Source organism: Odocoileus virginianus, chromosome X (genome assembly GCF_023699985.2).
Source record: "Odocoileus virginianus isolate 20LAN1187 ecotype Illinois chromosome X, Ovbor_1.2, whole genome shotgun sequence".
In the NCBI taxonomy this organism is placed as follows: Eukaryota; Metazoa; Chordata; class Mammalia; order Artiodactyla; family Cervidae; genus Odocoileus; species Odocoileus virginianus.
Window position 1 is genome coordinate 10,859,254 of NC_069708.1, and position 22,606 is coordinate 10,881,859.

At 39.6% G+C, this 22,606-nt stretch overlaps 1 protein-coding gene and 1 pseudogene across 2 annotated transcripts in view; one reads left to right on the forward strand and one right to left on the reverse strand.

Moving 5' to 3' along the window:
• SRPX (sushi repeat containing protein X-linked) overlaps nt 1–22,606 on the reverse strand; it is a 140,792-nt gene that overhangs the window by 26,106 nt on the left and 92,080 nt on the right. For both annotated transcript variants that reach the window (XM_020913681.2, XM_070461921.1), the window contains one exon: nt 8,582–8,703. In XM_020913681.2, the coding sequence (XP_020769340.1) occupies nt 8,582–8,703 (122 nt within the window). The remainder of the gene's footprint in view (nt 1–8,581; nt 8,704–22,606) is intronic.
• On the forward strand, nt 9,906–20,055 carry LOC110150642 (peptidyl-prolyl cis-trans isomerase D-like; annotated as a pseudogene).

The window sequence follows — 22,606 nt, forward strand, 5'->3', positions numbered from 1 at the left end:
TAAGCTTTCTTACCTTCAAATTGAAGTGTTGGTAGTTATACATATACTCTTAAAGGCTATCATCATGCACTGGAAATAGTACATGAATGAATCGACTGATTCAGGTGCTATGCTAGGTAGCAAACGATGAAAAGATCTAGTACTGACCTCAAAAGTGTTAAGCCTAGGGAATTATTAGATGTAAATACAGCAGGAGAAAAAATGAATAAATAAAAGCTGATGAGTGTTCCCAGTATTTTCCTTCAGCTAACTAAAGAGAGTTCTGTTCAGTTCGGTCGCTCACTCATGTCCGACTCTTTGTGACCCCATGGACTACAGCATGCAAGGCCTCCCTGCCCATTACCAACTCCCAGAGTTTACTGAAACTCACGTCCATTGAGTCAGTGATGCCATCCAACCATCTCATCCTCTGTCATCCCCTTCTCCTTCCACCTTCAATCTTTCCCAGCATCATTTCCAATGAGTCAGTTCTTTGCATCAGGTGGCCAAAATATTGGAGCATCAGCTTCAGCATCAGTCCTTCCAATGAATATTCAGGACTGATTTCCTTTAGGAGGGACTGGTTGGATCTCCTTGCTGTCCAAGGGACTCTTAAGAGTCTTCTCCAACACCACTGTTCAAAAGCATCCATTCTTTGGTACTCAGCTTTCTTTACAGTCCAACTTTCACATCCACACATGACTACTGGAAAAACCATAGCATTGACTAGACAGACCTTTGTTGACAAAGTAATGTCTCCACTTTTTAATAAGCTGTCTAGGTTGGTCATAACTTTTCTTCCAAGGAGCAAGTGTCTTTTAATTTCATGGCTGCAGTTACCATCTTCAGTGATTTTGGAGCCCAAAAAAATAAAGTCTGTCACTGTTTCCCCATCTATTTGCCACTAGGTGATGGGAACAGATGTCATGGTCTTAGTTTTCTGAATGTTGAGTTTTAAGCCAACTTTTTCACTCTCCTCTTTCACTTTCATCAAGAGGCTCTTTAGTTCTTTGCTTTCTGCCGTAAGGGTGGTGTCATCTGCATACTGATTGATCATTTGGTTATTGATATTACTCCTGGTAATCTTGATTCCAGCTTGTGCTTCCTCCAGCCCAGCATTTCTCATGATGTACTCTGCATATAAGTTAAATAAGCAGAGTGACAACATACAGCCTTGACATACTCCTTTCCTGATTTGGAACCAGTCTGTTGTTCCATGTCTAGTTCTAACTGTTGCTTCTTGACCTGCATACAGATTTCTCAGGAGGCAGGTCAAGTGGTCTAAACTAAAGAGAATTCAGACCTATTTATCGTTTTCCATCCCTGGCCTTCTGAATTTTTCATCCTGATGTAGATGGGGTAGACTCTCTGTGAGGAAAGAGGTATAAATCAAATGTTTGGTGGGTCAAAAGGCAGATGGAATGAATGCCGCAGAGCAACTAAACCTGTGTGCCACAACCATTGAACCTGTGCTCTAGAGCCCAGGAACCTCAACTACTGAACCCCCATGCCGCAACTACTGAAGGCTGCACCCCCTAGAGCCTGTGCTCCACAACAAGAGAAGCCACTGCAATGAGATGTCTGTATACCACAATGCAGGCACCACTCGCTGCAACTAGCAAAAGCCCGCATAGCAGTGAAGAACCAGTGCAACCAAAAATAAATAGATAAAATTTTAAAAACTAAAACTACCATGTGATCCAAGGATCCCACTCTTAGACATATATCTGGAGAAAAGCATAATTCAAAAAGATATGTGCATGGAAGCAACCTAGATGCCCATCAGCAGACGAATGGATAAGGAAGCTGTGGTACATATACACCATGGAATATTACTCAGCCGTTAAAAAGAATTCATTTGAATCAGTTCTAATGAGATGGATGAAACTGGAGCCCATCATACAGAGTGAAGTAAGCCAGAAAGATAAAGACCATTACAGTATACTAACACATATATATGGAATTTAGAAAGATGGTAATGATAACACTATATGCAAAACAGAAAAAGAGACACAGATGTATAGAACAGACTTTTGGACTCTGTGGGAGAAGGCGAGGGTGGGATGTTTCAAGAGAACAGCATTGAAACAAGTATACTATCAAGGGTGAAACAGATCACCAGCCCAGATTGGATGCATGAGACAAGTGCTCGGGCCTGGTACACTGGAAGACCCAGAGGGATCGGGTGGAGAGGGAGGTTGGTGGTGGGGGGGACCAGGATGGGGAATACATGTAAATCCATGGCTAATTCATTTCAATGTATGACAAAAACCACTGCAATGTTGTAAAGTAATTAGCCTCCAACTAATAAGAATAAATGAAAAAAAAAAGATATGTGCATGCCAATGTTCATAGCAGCACTATTTACAATAGCCAGTACATGGAAGTAACCAAGTGTCCATTAACAGAGGAAAGGATAAAGATATTGTGTGTACACACATATAGATACAGACACACACACACACACACACACACATATATATACGGCATGGAAAATTACTCAGCAATAAAAAAGAATGAAATAATGCCATTTGTAGCAGCATAGATGGACCAAGAGCTTACCTTACTATGTTAAGTAAGTCAGACAGAGAAAGACAAATATTATATGATATCACTCATATGTGGAATCTAATTTTTAAAAAACAATGCAAATAAACTTATTTGTAACACAGAAACAGACTTATACATATTGAAAAGAAACATATACTTACCAAAGGGGAAACATGAAGGAGGAGGAATAAATCAAGAGCTTTGGATTGACATATATCCATTACTCTATAAAGACTGATAACCAAGAAAGACCTACTGTGTAGCACAGGGAACTTTACTGAATATTCTGTAATAACCTATGTGAGAAAACAATCCAATAAATAATGAATATATGTATAACTAAATCACTTTGCTGTATAAAGGAAACTACACAATATTGTAAAGCAACTATATGACAATAAAATAAAAAAGAAAGAAAATGTTCATGTACCTCAATGTTCACAGCAGTACTATTTACAACAGCCAAGACATGGAAGCAACCTAAGTGTCCATTCACAAATGAAGGCATAAAGAAGATGTGGTATATATACATGTAATATTACTTAGCTATAGAAAAGAAATGATGCCATTCGCAAGGTGGATGGAATTAGAAATTATCTTATTAAGTGAATAAAGCCAAAGGACAAATATTATGTGACATCACTTATATTTGGAATCTAAAAAAATGATTGAAATAAACTTGTTTTGTTTTTCATGTCACATTTATTATCTTTTAATCCTGTGTATTCCTTAAGTAGCTATTGTAGTTATTTTACTACTTTCGTCTTTAAACCTTTATACTAGCGTTATAAATCCACTACTTTTACTAACATATCTACATTTTAAACATTGTAACCATTTTAAAATGGAAGTAGTTACTTTAAATTGTTTTAGGTATACAACAACGTGATAGTTACACATAAATACATATATATTTTTTCAGATTCCTTTCCATTATAGGCTATTGAATATTGTTGCCTGTGATATATAGGGGGTGTTTGTTATTTCTCTTTTTTTCTACTAGTGTATATATATGTCAACCCCAGCTTCCTAATTTCACCCACTCTCCCTCAACCCCACACTATCCTATTTGGTAAGCTTAAATTTGTTTTCTATCTCTGTGAGTCTATTTTTTTTGCAGAAATATTTGAGTTCCTTTAGAATGTATTCAAACTTAATTTGTTATCAACTTAAACCATTATAAATATGTTTATATATACATTTCATGGTGACCAGAAACCTACAGTAGATACACAAAGGGTAATGAGAAAGGAGTCTAAGCATACCGCTAAAGTCATCTAATCACATAGAAAGAGAACAAGAGAAGAATGTAACAGAGCAACTACAAAACAGCCAAAAACAATTAAGAAAATGGCAATAAGTATATATCTATCAGTAATTTAAGTGGACTAAATTATCTAGTAAAAAGAAAGGGTAGCTGAATGTATTAAAAAAAATGAAGACCTATCTATGTGCTGACTACAAGGGACACAATTCAGATGTGAGGACACACAAAATGAAAGTGAAGGAATGGAAGAATATATCCAATGCAAGTGCAAACCAAAAGTAACCTGGATAGCTATCCTTAGACAAAATAGACTTTAAGACAAAGACTATAATGATCTAAATAAGGGTGATTCATAGTGATAAAGAGTTCAATCCAAAAATAAGATATAATGTTATATATATATATAATATTATATATATATATAATGTTATATATATATATATAACTGGCACAGTGGCACTTAATAAATAAAGCAAATATTAACAGACCTACAAGAAGAAATATGAGGATAGGACAGTAGGGGACTTTAATATCCAGCTTACAACAATGAATAGATCATCAAAACAGAAACAAGGCAAAATAGTTGTCTGAGGAGGCCTTACAAATACCTAAGAAAAGAAGCAAAAGGCAAAGCAGGAAAGGAAATGTATTACCCACCCGAATGCACAGCTCCAAAGAAAACCAAGGAGAGATAAGAAAGCCTCCTAAATGAACAATGCAAATAAAGAGAGAAAAGCTATAGAATGGGAAAGATTAGATCTCTTCAAGAAAATCAGAGATACCAAGGGAACGTTTCATGCAAAGATGTGCACAATAAGGACAGTAATGGTGTGGACCTCACAGAAGCAGAAGATATTAAGAAGAGGTGCCAAGAATACATAGAAGAACTATACAAAAAGCCTCAATGACCCAGGTAACCCAATGATGTGATCACTCACCTACAGCCAGACACCCTGAAGTGTGAAGTCAAATGGGCCTTTGAAAGCATCACTATGAACAAAGCTAGTGGAGGTGATGGAATTCCAGCTGAGCTATTTCAAATCCTAAAAGATGATGCTCGTAAAGTGCTGCACTCAACAGGTCAGCAAATTTGGAAAACTCAGCAGTGGCCACAGGACTGGAAAAGGCCGGTTTTCGTTCCAATCCCAAAGAAGAGCAATGCCAAAGAATGTTCAAACTACTGCACAGCTGTGCTCATTTCACATGCTAGCAAAGTAATGTTCAAAATCCTTCAAGCTAGACTTCAACAGTACATGAACCAAGAACTTCCAGATGTACAAGCTGGATTTAGAAAAGGCAGAGGAAACAGAGATCGAAAAGCCAACATCAGTTGGATCACTGAAAAAGCAATGGAATTCTAGAAAAAATCATCTACTTGTGCTTCATTGAGTAGTCTAAAGCCTTTGACTGTGTAGATCACAATAAAATGTGGAAAATTCTTTAAAAGATGGGAATACCAGATCGCCTTACCTGCCTCCTGAGAAACCTGTATGCAGGTCAAGAAGCAACAGTTAGAACCAGACTTGGAACAACAGACTGGTTCAAAATTGGGAAAGGAGTATGTTAAGGCTGTATATTTTTACCCTGCTTATTTAACCTATATGCAGAGTACATCATGTGAAAGGCTGGGCTGGATGAAGCTCAAGCTGGAATCAAAATTTACGGGAGAAATATCAGTAACCTCAGATATGCAGAAGACACGACCCTAATGGCAGAAAGCAAAGATGAACTAGAGTCGCATGATGAAGGTGAAATAGGAGAGTGAAAAAGCTGGCTTAAAACTCAACATTCAAAACACTAAGATCATGGCATCCGGTCCCATCACTTCATGGCAAATAGATGGGGAAACAATGGAAACAGTGACAGACTTTATTTTCTTGGGCTCCAAAAACATTGTGGATGGTGACTGCAGCCTCAAAAGATGCTTGCTCCATGGAAGAAAAGCCATGATAAACCTAGACAGTGTATTAACAAGCAGAGACATCATTGTGCCAACTAAGGTCTTGAGTGAAAGCTATGGTTTTTCTAGTAGTCATGTATGGATGTGATAGTTGGACCATAAAGAAGGCTGAGTTCCAAAGAATTGACGCTTTTGAACTGTGTTGTTGGAGAAGTCTCTTGAGAGTCCCTTGGACAGAAAGAGATCAAAGCAGTCAATCCTAAAGGAAATCAACTGAATATTCATTGGAAGGACTGATCCTGAAGCTGAAGCTCCAACAGTTTGGCCACCTGATGTGAAGAACCGACTCTTTGGAAAAGACCTTGATGCTGGGAAAGATTGTGGGCAGAAGGAGAAGGTGGCAACAGAAAATGAGACAGTTGGATGGCATCACCGACTCAATGGACATGAATTTGAGCAAACTCTAGGAGGTAGTGAAGGACAGGGAAGCCTGGCGTGCTACAGTCCATGGGGTTGCAATAAGTCAGGCTCAACTGAGTGACTGAACAACAGCAACAATAAGAAAGCACCAGAAATAGAAAAATCACTTTTATAATTGTATCATAATGAATAAATACTTAGGAGTAAACTTAACCAAGAAGTTTAAGGACTTGTAAATTGAAAACAATAGACATTCCATTTCAAAACTGTGAAGTGTTTGGTAAAAGCACAGGCAGTGGTTCACTCACTGTGATTCCCAGACCAGCAGCATCAGCAACACCTGGAAACTTCCTAGGAATGCAAGTTCTCAGGCCCCACTATAGACCAAGTGAGTCAGAAACTCTGGGGCTAGGGCCCTGCACTCTTTACCAGCCCTCCCAGAGAGTCTGAGGCAGGGTAAAGCTTGAGAACCACTGTATAATTCATTTATGCAGCTTATTTATTGTTTAAATAATCAGCATTAGCCTACAGAGGTGTATAGTAGCCCTGACATATACAACCTAGAAATTTTCTTAAATCAGATTTTTCTATCTTTCAAAGATTCTCTCTGTATATTTGCAATCCAGAAAAACTCTTTGGTAAATTCTGCAGCAGTTTTTTAGGGAAAAAAAAAAGTCATTGACATAGCATATGTATAGGTAGTTCTAAATGTGCAATAGCTTCGTGAAATCTACTTTGAGAATTTTCAGTAAAAATTTTCAGATGGCAACAGTCCTCTCATGTTTTCTTATCTTCAATTTGAAGTGTTGCGAATGATACAAATACTCTTTAAGAGTACTGTCACTCCTGGAAATAGTAAAGCTGATTCCCTTTGAGCCACTTACTTACTTAGCACCAACATGGCACCAGGCACTGTACTAGGTACTAGGTAGCAAATTTGAAAAGATCTAGTTCTGACCTCACAAATGTCACCCCCTAGAGAGGTACTAGATACAAATGCAGGAGGACAAAAATGAATACATAAAAGCTGATGAGTGTTCCCAGGCTTCTCCTTCAGCTAACTAAAGAGAATTCAGGCCTATCTGTCATTTTCCATCCCTGGCCTTCTGAATTTTTGATCCTGTTGTGAATGGACCAGACTCTGCAAGGAGACAGGTATAAATCAAAAGTATGGTGGGTCAAAAGGCAGATGGAATGCTGCTGAGAGCAACTAAACCTGTGTGCCACAACTATTGAACCTGTGCTCTTGAATCCAGGAGCTGCAACTACTGAAGCCCATGTACCTAGAGCCCATACTCCACAACAAGAGAAGCCACTGCAATGAGAAGCTTGCACACCACAACTAGAGAGTAGCCCCTGCTCGCTGCAACTAAAGAAAAGCCTGAGGAGCAATGAAGACCCAGCACAGCAAAAAATGAGTAAAATTATTTTTTAAAGGCAGATGGAAAATAAGGAAATTAGAAAAAATAAATTGTTGTGTCACTACATAACAACACTTGCTAAAGACACATTTCCATCACAATAAAGAATTTCTGTGAACTTTTTTGAAAATCTGTGATATGGTTCACCAAGTTTTATTTCATTTTCTTCTTCCTGGGTATATACAAAGACCACATTTCCCAGTCTCCCATGAACTCTGATCACAATCATGTGATGAGTTCTGGCCAATGGATTTAGAGTCAGCAATTTTATGCTTCCAATATGACACACACGCACACACACAAATGGCATTTTTTTTTTCACTCTTTCCCCTCCTTTGTACAACCCGGAAGTAGTATCTTCTGGGATGTGGATGCTACAAAATAGTGGAAGTACCAATAGCTTGGGACCATAGGAACAGAGATCTACCCACTCCTTTGCAGAGCATGAGAGAAAGGGATAGATGAGAACGGAAGATTTTTAAGGAGCTTTGCTTTTGTTAATTATTCTTTTCACAGTGGTCAAAAGATGCAAGTAAAAGTTTGGGTTGTTCTGAAATTACCTTTTGGCTGCTAATTTTTGCTTTTTTAATGCACCATTACTCAGAGTCCAAACACCATGATTCTGGCATTATACGTTACCAAAATAAAACAGTTGTTAAAATGGGGCTATGGACAAGTGCCCTGGAAACATGGAGGAAAAGGACGCCAAGCCTGGAAAGGCTAAACTGGACGCCTGCCCTCTTAATAAGACCAAAGATTGCTTAAGGCCCTTTTTGTATTCTGTCCCCGTTCCAGCCCTCTCCAACCAAGGGAAAAATAAACACGAAGCAAAAACACCTGGAGGGGGAAAGAACCCTGGTGATTACCCTCTGATCATATATTTGGATAAGCAGCCACATGCCAAGTAACATGGTTATAATACTCCCAGAATAAAAGTACTGAAACATTGCCTGGAATCAAGACTCAATAGACAGAAATCAGAGACCTGATCCGAAAAAAGTACATTTATAGGTAATAACATTTAAGAAGAGAACTTCCCCCTACCTGAGCTGCAGGGCCAGGGCTGGAGGCATCACCTTTGCTCCTATCCTGCCGATGAGGGTCGGGAACACCCCTACCAGCTCCACTACAGTGATGTGTCGAAGATCCAGGCCACATTGTGCTTGCTGGAAAAAAAAATCCAAGACAGGAGGTGTAAGTGTAGCTAAAGAAAATCCATGTCAAACTATAGAGTGACAGAAGCAGCACTGTTCTGTTTGGGGAAGTTTCTCTGCCCATTCCATACTGTCCTGAAGATAGTTGAGAAACTGGGGTTAAACTACTGGCTATAAAACCCAAATACCTTCCTAGAGGAATCATTCAGAAATGACTTGGCAATGAGATTTTGAAAACCTAAGCAAAATGGCAATGTATGTATTTCCAGATGGGGTGAGACTCTGCATGAGCCAAATTTCCTAACAAGTATCAAAGACCACCTCCAAAGGATTTTCATTTGTATTTGCAAGGACAAAAGATTACTTCTAGTGTCCCCTTATCTGCCCATTCTTCCACCCCTCACAGTCACCAGCCCAAAGAGCCCCCTCCCCCCTGGCAACTAACATGGTGAAAAAACTAGGATAAGACATTCTAACCCTCATCTGATGCCATGCTTTCTTTCTTTTTTTTAACAAATGGTGACCTGGGTTTGGTGGTTGCCACCCAATTCCCAGGTGGCACTAGTGGTAAAGAAACCACCTGCCAATATTGGCACGTAGACCTAAGAGACAGAGATACAGGTTTGATCCCTGGGTTGGGGAGATACCCTAGAGGAAGGCATGGCTACCCACTCCAGTATTCTTGCCTGGGAAGTTGCATGGACAGAGGAGCCTGGTGAGCTTCAGTCCATGGGGTTGCAAAGAGTCACACACAACTGAAGTGACCTAACACATATGCACACCTGCACCCAATGGACACCACTTGATGATCTGGCTCTGGTGGCTGGAAGGGATTACAATGCTGGCTCACACGTGACTGTAATAGTTTTTGTTGGGATACCACCTCCAGGTCATTGCAGAGACAGCAAACTGAAATACACCCCCAGTTTCTGTGAAAGAGGTCTCATTTTTTTCTCCTGGATCTTCAGCCTTAAGGACAAGTTTCAGGCTTGGCACACATCTTGAGACCTACAGAGAGGCTCTCAGGGAACACAGGCCAGGGACGCCGTTTTTGTGCTCTCCCTCTGGACAGTCCCCCTGCTATGCCGAGGCAGGGGAGGTGATACATAGCCTCACCCATTACAGACCGAGGCTCCTGTCCCTTCCAGACCAGAAAGCCTATCTGGGAAAATTTGAGAGTTGCCTGAAGTGGGCCCTCCCAGTGCCACCCAGGCATGGCCCGGGTCATTGCCCTACCCGCTGTGGAGTGTGGCCCCCAGCTGACAGGAAGAGTTGGTGAGAATATCTAGAAGCTGTACAACGCACCAACTTTTAACTGAGAGGCAGGTGAGCAGAGCTGATGGCAGCCAGAGCAAAGAAAGTGGCCCTGTCCAGCCAGGGAGCTCGATGCATGAGTCAGCTTGAGTCAAGGTCACAAACTAAGAACATCCGTGGCGTTGAAAGTGCTTTTCCCACTGTGCCCAGGAATGGAAAACCATTCACAACCTCACTTATAACTGAATACTCCCTTCAGACCACCTGACCAAGGAACTGAAGCCTAACACACAGGAAGCTGCATCACCCATCCAACAGCCCTGCTTATGGTGCATTTGAACAGAGCACAGACTGTAGCTTTCTCTGTCTGCAGAGCAAAACTGGTGTCCTCACCTAGGCAAAATATTCAGTGCACACTCTTGTTTGACTTGGGTCCCCAGACCATGAGCCATGCCAACTCTGGGTCCCTTCCTGCTGCTTTGCCAGAGGAGGGAAGCTAATTCATAGCCACACCTACAGCTGGGCATATTACCCCATCTAAAGCATCTAGTAAGCCTGAGGAGAATCTAGAATTCATGAAGCACATCCTACAGCAGCATTTGGGCAGGGAACCAAGATGGCAGACTTACCCAGCTGTTCCCAGTCAATGGCACACCCCCGCCACCAAGCTCAGAGCTTGAACAGATGCTTCAGCCAAACAGACCCTAGTAGCAAGCCCCACCTTCCCAAGGCCGTTACCAGCAGATATGTCCAGAAACCTAACAGAGCTGACTGGTGAGGAATTGTCTCTGCCAAAGTAAACCTGAACTGTCTGGAAAAGGAGATCACTTACTCAAATGAACAGATACCGATAAAAAGAATCAAGGATCATGAAAAAGCAAGTATGTCTGATACCACCAAATGTAATTAATAAAGGGTCAATAACTGACCCTAAGAAATTAGATAGCTATGAACTTTCAAAGAATTCAGAATAATTCTCTTAAAGAGGTTTTGTGAGCTATAAGAACAGACAACTAAATGGAATTAGGAAAATGAACAGGAGTTCGACAAAGAAATATAAACCATGAAAAAAAATCATACAGCTGAATAATCAAATAATTGATTAATTCAATAGAGAGCCTCAAAAGCAGACTCACCTATGCAGAAGAATAAGAAACCTGGGAAACAGATCATTTGAAATTATCCAGTCAGAGGAACAAAAAGGAAAAATAATGAAAAAGATTGAAGAGAGCCTAAGGGGCTTATAGGACACAATGAAAAATATTTGAAGTCTGGGAATTCTAGAAGGAAAAAAGGGGAAAAAAGTGTATTTCAGTAAATAATGGCTGAAAAATTCCCAGTCCTCGGGAGAGAACTAGACATCTAGATCCAAAAAGTCCAAATGATGCCAAATAGATTGAACCCAAATAGGTTACACCAGGACATATTATAATTAAATTGTCAAAAGACAAAAACAAAGAATTTTTAAAGCAACAAGACAAAAGAGAGAAGTTACATACAAGGGAACCTCCATAAGACTACCAGTGGTTTAATAATGGAAATTTTTCAGACCAGAGGAGAATGGTATGACAGTCAAAATACTGGAAGGAAAAACTGTCAACCCTAGAAATTCCATATCTAGTAAAGCTCCCCTACAGAAATGAAAGAGAGACAAATACTTTTCTGAAAAAACAGAAGCTGAGAGAGTTCATCACCATTAGACCTGCTTTACAAGACTTCGAGTGGAAATACAGTCAGCCCTCCATATCCACAAGTTATAGATGCACAAATTCAACCAAGCATGGACCACATACTATGTATAGAACCAGAAGATCAATGTGTATGGAACCCATAGATACAGAGCACTGACAATGGGATGTAAGCATCCACAGATTTTGGGGTCCACAGTGAGCCTTGCAACCTATCCCCTGCAAGTACTGAGGATTAACTATAAAAGCATAACTAACATCATAAGAACATAAGAAGGCAGTATAAAACTCATCACAAAGGGAAAAACTTAGTCAAAGTTGGGTTCTATAATATAATAGTGGTATGTAATTCACTTACAGCTCTAATTTAAAAGTTAAAAAATAACCATGGTAGACAGAGACAAGATGGCAGAGTAGAAGGATGTGAGCTCACCTCTTTTGATGAAACCACCAAAATAACTAACTTCTGAACAACCAACAAAAAAATGCTAGAACCTATCAAAAAAGATACCCTACATCCAAAGACAAAGAAGGAGCTACAAGATGGTAGGAGGTGGTGGGGGGGTGGAGGGAGGCACGTGTGCAAAAGTGATTAAATCAACTATTCCTGGCCATCAGGTGGCCAAAGTGATTAAATCAACTCCTGGCATCAGGTGGGCAGGCCACAAACTGGAAAATAATTACACCACAGAAGTTGTACATAGGATTGGGAGATCTGAACCCCACATCAGGCTCCCCAGCTAGGGGGTCTGGCAACAGGAAGAAGAGCCTCCAAATCCTCTAGCTTTGAAGGCAGTGGGGTTTAATTACAGGAATTCCATAGGACTGGGGAAAACAAACTCCACTTTGGAGGTCACACACAAGGTCTTTGGCACACCAGGAACCAGAGAAAAGAAATCGGTGACCTCATAAGAGACTGGGCCAGACCTACCTGCTTGTATTGGAGGGTCTCCGGCAGAGGTGAGGGGAGGCAGCTGTGGCTCACTGTTGGGACAGACAATCATACCAGTAGTTCTGGGGAATACACATTGGCATGAGCCCTGCTGGAGGCCTTCTCATCAAGACCTGGCCCCACCCAACAGCCTGTAGGCTCCAGTGCTGACATGCCTCAAGCTAAACAACCAACAGGACAGGAAAACAGCCCCACTCGTGAGACAGTTTTAAGTCATTCTGAGCACACAGCTGCCTGCTAAACACACCCCTGGACATGACCCTGCCCAGGAGGTGGACATGACCCTGCCTAGGAGACAGAAAAGACCCAGCTCTACCTACCAGTGGGCAGGAACTAATCCCTCCCACCAGGAAGCCTGCACAAGCCTCTTAGACTGCCTCATTCATAAGCGGACAGACAGAAGCAGGAAGAACTACAGACTGTAGCCTGCAGAGTGGAAACTAAAATCAGAAAATTAGACAAAATGAGACAGCAGAAGTGTGTGTCCCAGATGAACGAACAAGATAAAACTCCAGAAGAACAAATAAGTGAAATGGAGACAGGCAATCTGACTGAAAAACAATTCAGAGTAGTGACGGTAAAGATAATTCAAGATCTCAAAAAAAGAATGGATGCACAGATAGGGAGCACCTCAATATATAAGGCAAATACTGACAGTAACACAATAACAGTAGGGGACTGTCACACCCCACTTTCATCAATGGATAGATTATCCAGACAGAAAATCAATAAGGAAACCCAGGCCTTAAATGACACATTAGACCAGATGGAATTGATATTCATGTAGCATTTCATCCAAAAGCAGCAGAAAACACAATCTTCTCAAGTGCACCTTCTTCGACAGATCATAGCAATGTTTTCTTAGATCAGTCTCCCAAGGCAAAAGAAATAAAAGAAAAAATAAACAAACAGAACCTAATCCAATTTATAAGCTTTTGTGCAGCAAAGGAAAACACCAGCAAAATGAAAAGACAACCTACAGAATGGGAGAAAATATTTGCAAACAAGGCCAACTGACAAGGGATTAATATTCAAAATAACAAACAGCTCATACAACTCAATATAGAAAAAACAAACAGAACAATCAAAAAATGGGCAGAAGACCTAAACAGACATTTCTCCAAAGACATATGATGGTCAATAAACACAAGAAAAGATGCTTAACGTTGCTCATTACTATAAAAATGCAAATCAAAACTACAACGAGGTATCATCTCACACTGATCAGAATGGCCATCACCAAAAAAATCTACAGACAATAAATGCTAGAGAAGATGTGGAGAAAAGGGAACCCTCTTGTACTGTTGGTGGGAATGTAAATTGATACAGCCACTATGGAGAACTGTATGGAAGCTCTCAAAAAAATATAGGAATAAAAAGTCTACAAATAATAAATGCTAAAGAGAGTGTGGAGAAAATGGAACCTTCCTACACTGTTGGTGGGAATTTAAATTGGTACAGGGATTATGGAGAAAAGTGTGGAGGTTTCTTAAAAAACTAAAACTAGTGATACTCCTGGGCATACATCCAAAGAAAAACATGGTTTAAAAGGATACACATACCACAATGTTCATTGCAGCACTGTCTACAATATCCAAGACATGGAAGTAACCTAAATGTCCACTGATGAATGGATAAAGAAGATGCGGTACATATATACAATGGAATATTATTCAGGCATAAAAAGAATGAAATAATGCCATTTGCAGAAACATGGATGGACCTGGAGTTCATCATAGTAAGTCAGAAAGAGAAAGACAAATACATGACATCACTCATATGCAGAATCTTAAAAAATGACACAAATGAACTTAATATACAAAGCAGAAGCAGACTCAGAGAATGAATTTATGGTTATCAGGGTGAAGGGTGGGGAGAGGAGAGAGTGGGTGGTTGACAGGTACACGCTGCTATATTTAAAATATATAATCAACAAGAACCTATTGTATAGCCCAGGGAACTCTGCTCAATTTTTTGTAATAACCTAAGTGGAAAAAAAATTTGAAAAAGAGTAGTTACATGTATATGTATATATATAACTGAATTACTTTGTTATACATCTGAAACTAACATTGTTAATCAACTATAATCCAATATAAAACAATTTTTTAAGGATACAGAAACTTAGTTTAAAACATACCTAACATGGTAAAAATAACTAACATTACAATAATCTGAGGTATACAATATTAAAGTTATAAAGTATATAATATTAAAAACTATGTCAATTGTAACATCAATAACCTAAAATGGGAAGAGCGTATAATTTAAAGTATAAAGCTTAGGACTTGATTGAAATTAAGTTGGTATTAGTTTAAAATAGTGTGTTATAATTTTTTTTTTTAATGTAAGCCTCATGGTAACAGCTTCCCAGGTGGTGCTAGTGGTAAAGAACCTGCCTGCCAATGCAGGAGACGTAAGAGATGTGGGTTCAATCCCTGGGTGGAAATATCCCCTAAAGGAGGACAAGGAACCCACTCCAGTATTTTTGTCTGGAGAATCACATGGACAGAGGAGCCTGATGGGCTATATAATCTATAGGGTCACAAAGAATCGGACATGACCGAAGTGACTTAAAACACATGCTCATATGGTAACAAGAAGGGAAAAACTTGAATTACAAAAAAGTATGATAAAGTCAAAGCATACTAATAGCACACAATATCAAAACACAATTGGAAAGAAGAAACAGCTGATCTATAAAACAACCAGAAAACAATAACAAAATGGCAGTATCTTATTTATCAATAATAACTTTAAATGTAAATAGAGCCAGTTCTCCAAATGAGAATGGATTTTTATAAAAGATCCAATGATATGCTCATTGCAAGAATCATTTTGGCCTTCAAGACATACAAAGGCAATGTAAAGGGATGGAAAAATATCTTAAGCAAACAACCCAAAAAAGTCAGGAGTAGTTGTATCAAACAAAATAGGCTTTAATTTTAAAAATGGTAAAAGGAAACAAAGAAGGTCATTATATAATGATGATAGGATCAATACATCAAAAAGTTATAATGGTCATATTTATGTGCCCAACGTTGGAAAACTGAACTTCATAAAGCAAAAACTGATAGACCTAAAAGAAGAAATAAACAGGACTTTAATACCCCATTCTCAACAATGGATAGGTCATCTAGACAGAATCAATAAAGAAACAGCAAATTTGAACAACTCTATAGACCAAAAGGGGCTTCCCAGCTGGCACTAGTGATAACGAACTCATCTGCCAATGCAGGAGACATAACAGACATGGGTTTGATGCCTGGTCAGGAAGATCCCCTGGGAGAGGGCATGGCAACCCACTCCAGTATTCTTGGCTGGAGAATCCCATGGACAGAGGATCCTGGCAGGCTATAGTCCATAGGTTCAAAAGGAGTCAGACATGACTGAAGCGAGTTAGCATGCATAGACCAAATATACCAAACAGACATACACAGAATAGTCTATCCAACATCAGCACACATTCTTCTCAAGTGCACATGAAACATTTTCTAGAACAGACCAGGTATGTTGCTGCTGCTGCTGCTGCTGCTAAGTCACTTCAGGCGTGTCCAACTCTGTGCAACCCCCATGGACAGCAGCCCACCAGGCTCCTCTGTCCACAGGATTCTCTAGGCATGAACACTGGAGTGGGTTGCCATTTCCTTCTCCAGACCATATGTTAGGCCACTAAATAAACAAGTGTTAGAAAATTTAAGAAGGCTGAAATTATACCAAGTATCTTCTCTGACCACAATGGTACAAAATAAGAAATCAATAACAAGAGGAAACTGAAAATTCATGAATACATGGAAATTAAACAACACTCTCCTGAATAACATATGGATCAGGAAGAAATTAAAGGGGAAATAAAGTATCTTGACACAAAAATGGAGACAACATACGAAAACTTAAGTGCACAACAATAAAAATCAACATTAAAAAGCAAGAAATTTCCCAAATTAACAACCTAATTATGCCTTAAAGAGCTAGAAAAAGAAACTGAGCCCATAATTAGCAGAGGGAACGAAATAAAGATTAGAGCATAAATAAATGAAACTGAGAACAGAAAAACAGTAGAAAAAATTAACCTAACTAAGAGTTGGTTCTTTGAAAGATAAACAAAATTGACACTCCTTTAGTTAAACTAAGGAAAAAACTAAATCAACAAAATTGTAAATGTCAAAGGAGACATTACAACTGATACAACAGAAATACAAAGTTCATAAGAGACTATTATGAATAGCTCTATGCCAATAATTCAACAACCTAGAAGTGGAAAAATTATTAGAAACATAAAAACAATCAAGAGTGAATCATGAAGGAATGGAAAGTCTGAATAGATTAATTACTAGTAAGGAGATTAAATCAATAAAATAATAGAAAAAAAAACTAAAAAAATCTCCCAATGAAGTAAAGCCCAGGACCAGATAGCCTCACTAATGAATGTTACCAAACATTTAAAGAATGTTTGTAAAGAATTGACGGTAACCTTGAAACCCTTCCAAAAAAGTAGAAAAGGAAGAAACATGTCCAAACTCATTTTATGAGGTCAGCATTACCCTGATAGCAAGGCCAGAAAAAGACACTATCAGAAGAATACAGATCAATATCCCTGATTAATATGGATGCAAAATTTCTCAAAATACTAGCAAACTGAATTCAGCAGCACATTACACGGATAACTCAGCATGACCAAGTGGAATTTCATCTAGAATGCAGGATGGCTCAACAGACACAAAATCAATGTGATATATCAGATTAATAGAATGATAAAATCACCCCAATAGATGGAGAAAAAGCATTTGACAAAATTCAACTTATGTTCATGATTTTTTAAAAAAGTTTTTGGTATAGAAAGTACCTAAACATAAGAAAGATCATATATGACTAGCCTACAGCTAACATCATACTCAACAATAGAAAGCTGAAAGAATCTAATAGCATAATAGCATTTTTACATAAGTGGTGGGGGGAGAACAATCCTGCAGTTTGTACAGAATTACAAAAGACCCCTAAATAGCCAAGCAATCCTCAGAGGATAGAACAACGCAGGAGGCATCACATTTTCTGATTTTAAGCTATACTATAAAGCTATGGTAATTCAAACAGTATAGTACTGGCATAAAAACAGATCCCCCCCCCCCCAAAAAAAAATCAAATGGGACAGAATTGGGAGCCCAGAAATAAACTCAAGGATATATAGTCAACTTGTATTTGACAAAAGAGTCAAGAATACTCAATAAGGAAAAGTCTTTTTAACGACTAGTGCTGAAGAAACTGGATATTCACATGTAAAAAATGAAACTAACACCTTAGGTTATACTACTTATAAAAATGAACTTGAAATGGATTAGAGACTTAAGTAGAAGATATGAAACTATGAAATTCCTAGATGAAAAAACAGGAAAAAGAGCTCCTTGATACAGCTCTTGGCAATGATTTTTGGATATGACACCTCAAGCCCCAGCAACAAAATGAAAAAACAAACAAAAAAACAAGTGGGATTACATGAAACTAAGAAGCTTCTGCACAGTAAGAGAAACTATCAACAAGTATAAAGACAACCTACAAAATGGGGACAAAAAACACTTGCGAGCCATTTATCTGATAAGGGATTAATATCCAGAATCTCTAAAGAACTCATTTAACTCAACAGCAAATAAATAATTCAATTTTAAAATGGTCAAAAGGCCTGAATAGACATTTCTCCAAAGAAAATATATGAAAGGCCAACAGATACATGAAAAGATGCTCAATATCACTAGTCATTAGAAAGCAAATCAAAACCATGAGACAATACCAAATGCCTATTAGAAGGGCCATCATTAAAGAGACACATAACAGCACAGCTGGTCTATATAGATACAGTATGCTGTGCTGCGGTCATGCAGTGCTCTGAGTCACTTGCAAATAGTGTCTTTGGGCCACAATGTTGCACTCGTCTCCTCCTCACCCCAGCTAAGCACTCCAACCCCAGCAACCCTCTAGTCATCTTGAATCTGGATATTGGAGGGGAATGAGACGGTCTAATTGTCTTGAAATTGCTTGCAGATATTATGCTCAAAACTGCAGAAATTTTTCATGCATTGTGTACAGGAAAATTGTGTACAGAATACTAGCCCAGGTGTGGTAGTGGTAAAGAACTGCCAGTGCAGGAGACATAAGAGACGTGAGTTCAATCCCTGGGTGAGGACGATTCCCCTGGAGAAGGAAATAGCAACCTACTCCAGTACTCCTGCCTAGAAAATCCCATGGACAGAGGGGCCTGGTGGGCTACAGTCCATGGGGTGGCAAAGAGTTGGACATGACTGAAGTGACTTAGCAGTCAGGTACGGGAGAAACAGGCATTGGACTCACTAATGGGAAACCTCTCTATTTGAAAAAACAAAAAAAAGTCGCTCAGTCATGTATGACTCTTCGTGACCCCATGGATTGTAGCCTACCAGGCTCCTCCATCCATGGGACTTTCCAGGCAAGAGTACTGGAGTGGGGTGCCATTGCCTTCTCCAGGGGATCTTCCCGACCCAGGGATTGAACCTGGGTCTCCCAGATTGTAGGCAGATGCTTTACCATCTGAGCCACCAGGGAAGTGGTGAAATTGAAAGGATGCCCTTTGCATCAAATCAAGAAATTTACGATTAAGGGTGGAGACTTCTCCAATTAGAATGGGACAGGTGGACAAAATATTTATGATAAAAAATTTGAAGATGAAAACTTCCATTATCACCATAATAAGGGGGAATTACTGAGCCTGGCAAATGCAGGCTGTAAGACAAGTGATTCTCAGTTCTTCATCATGACAGTTCCGACTCCTCACTTATGGGAAACACGTGATGTTTGGGCAGGTGATGAAAAGAATGGGTGTGGCAAGGATTTGGGAAAATGTGGAGATGAAAGGTGAAAAAACTGCCAAATTGTGCATTATTGCAGAATGCAGAGAACTGAAGGAAGGGGATGATTAGGGAATATTCCCCTGAGATAGTTCTGGTGACAGTCATCGAGGTTTCTGAGGATGCAGATGTAGATTTAAAAGATGTAGATGGAATTTCAGTAACAGAAGACTTAAAAAACATTGAAATTCTTTATTCAAATCCAAGAACTGAGATGACCATTAAAAAAAAATACACCAAAGTTTTAAGGTGTGTGAAAGGCACGAAGCTTGCAACTGATTAAAGCTGCAGCCTGTTGCTTTAAGCTGTGTGCTGAATATTGGAGCTTACAAACTGAAGATGTCCACTGAAAATGTCTGATTGGCAGGGAGTGGTTGACAATTGCTTGGAGGTCCTTGAAACAGACTCAGCAAACACCAAGGCACTGTACCATAGAGCCCAAGGGTGGCCAGGATTCAAAGAATATGATCAAGCATTGACTGACTTTAAGAAAGCCCAGGAGATGGCACCAGAAGATAGAGCTATTCAGGCAGAACTGCTGGGAGTCAAACAAAAGATAAAGGCACAGAAAGACAGACTGCTCTGCAGCCTATGAAGAAATGTTTCATAAGGAATTCAGTTTTGGTTAAGAATTGAGAGAGTCAGTTCCTATGTAGGCTGATAAGAAGTCCTGAGGAGGAGAGAGGGGTCTGGAGTTCTCAAGGAGGAGAAAAGGACAAAGAGTTTTTTCTTTAAGCCCAGAGCAGATGATTATACAACAAAAAACTCATCTTGCTCAAGGATGTTTTCCCTTAAACTCTGTACCAATGATTATATAACAATATATCCTGCTTGAGGACATGTTTCTCCCTTTTGAGAACCTTCTGACTAATCCTGTCATTTTAAAATGTATATTATGGGAGTAGCTCTGGTAAAATCTTTCTACTGTTAGTTCTAATCCTGTTATCTTAAAATGTATATTGTGGGAGTGGGTCTGGTAAGACCTTTACAACCTTGAGACATTCTTTTGATTTACTGCAATAACCAATTAAAAAAGTATATAACCCCCTTGCTAAGACTAGCAAAGGGGGCACTCTCTGTTCCCCTCTGATGTCTATGTCAGAAGCTTTCTCTGTTCCTTTTTATACTTTAATAAAACTCTGCTACACAAAAGCTCTTGAGTGATCAAGCCTGGTCCCTGGTCCCAAAGCTAAATCTTCTTCTTTGGAGATCATGAATCTGACACCTTTCTCCTTAAGCTATCAGTATGCATTGAATTCCTTAAGCAAATAAATAAAAGGGGGAATAAGAATACAGGGAATAAGAAAATTTAAGGGTTTTATCTATTATGTATGATCCTTAATGTGTCTGCTTTGATGCTTCAGTTCCCCATTGTTTCAGTTCAGTTCAGTCAGAGAGTCACGTACGACTCTTGGCGACCCCATGGACTGCAACACGCTAGACCTCGCTGTCCATCACCAACTCCCGGAATTTACTCAAACTCATGTCTGTTGTGTCAGTGATGCCATCCAACCATCTCATCCTCTGTCGTCCCTTCTCCTCCCACTTTCCATCTTTCCCAGCATCAGGGTCTTTTCCAGTGAGTCGGTTCTTCACATCAGGTGGCCAGAGTATTGGAGTTTCAGCTTTAGCATCAGTCCTTCCAATGACTATTCAGGACTGATTTCCTTGAGGATGGACTGGCTGGATCTCCTTGCAGTCCAAGGGACTCTCAAGAGTCCTCTCCAACACCACAGTTCAAAAGCATCAATTCTTTGGTGCTCAGCTTTCTTTATAGTCCAACTCTCACATCCATACATGAGTACTGATAGTCTACAAATACTGATAGGGATTCACTCTTAATAAACCAGTGCAACAAAAGGCGGAAAGAAAAAGACTAGTAACAAATGCTGTGAGGACATACAGAAAAGGGAAAGCTTATGTACTGATAATCACAATGGTGTGATCACTCACCTACAGCCAGGTGTCCTGGAATGTGAAGTCAAGTGGGCCTTAGGAACCATCACTAAAAAACAAAGCTAGTGGAAGTGATAGAATTCCAGTTGAGCTATTTCAAATCTTAAATGATGATGCTGTGAAAGTGCTGCACTCAGTATACCAGCAAATATGGAAAACTCAGCAGTGGCCACAGGACTAAAAATTGTCAGTTTTCACTCCAATTCCAAAGAAAGGCAATGCCCAAGAAAATTCTCAAACTACCGCACAATTGCACTCATCTCACACACTAGCAAAGTAATGCTCAAAATTCTCCAAGCCAGGCTTCAACAGTATGTGAACTTCCAGATATTCAAGCTGGATTTAGAAAAGGCAGAGGAACCAGTGATCAAATTGCCAACATCCGTTTGATCATCGAAAAAGCAAGAGAGTTCCAGAAAAACATCTACTTCTGCTTTATTGACTATGCCAAAGCCTTTGACTGTGTGGATCACAACAAACTGTGGAAAATTCTTCAAGAGATGGGAATACCAGATCACCCGACCTGCCTCCTGAGAAATCTGTATACAGGTCAGGAAGCAACAGTTAGAACTGGACATGGATCAACAGACAGGTTCCAAATCGGGAAAGGAGTACATCAAGGCTGTATATTGTCACCCTGCTTATTTAATATATACAGAGTACATCATGAGAAATGCTGGGCTGGATGAAGTGCAAGCTGGAATCAAGATTGTGGGGAGAAATATCAATAACCTCAGATATGCAGATGACACCACCCTTATGGCAGAAAGTGAAGAAGAACTAAAGAGCCTCTTGATGAAAGTGAAAGAGGAGAGTGAAAAAGTTGGCTTAAAACACAACATTCAGAAAACTAAGATCATGGCATCTGGTCCCATCACTTCATGGCAAATAGATGGGGAAACAATGGAAACAGTGGCAGACTTTATTTTGGGGGGGCTCCAAAATCACCAAAAATAGTGACTGCAGCCATGACATGAAAAGCCGCTTGCTCCTTGGAAGAAAAGTTATGACTAATCTAGACAGCATATTAAAAAGCAGAGACATTACTTTGCCAACAAAGGTCCATGTAGTCATAGCTTTGATTTTTCCAGTAGTCATGTGTGGGTGTGAGAGTTGGACTATAAAGAAAGCTGAGCGCTGAAGAATTGATGCTTTTGAACTGTGGTGTTGGAGAAGACTCTCGACAGTCT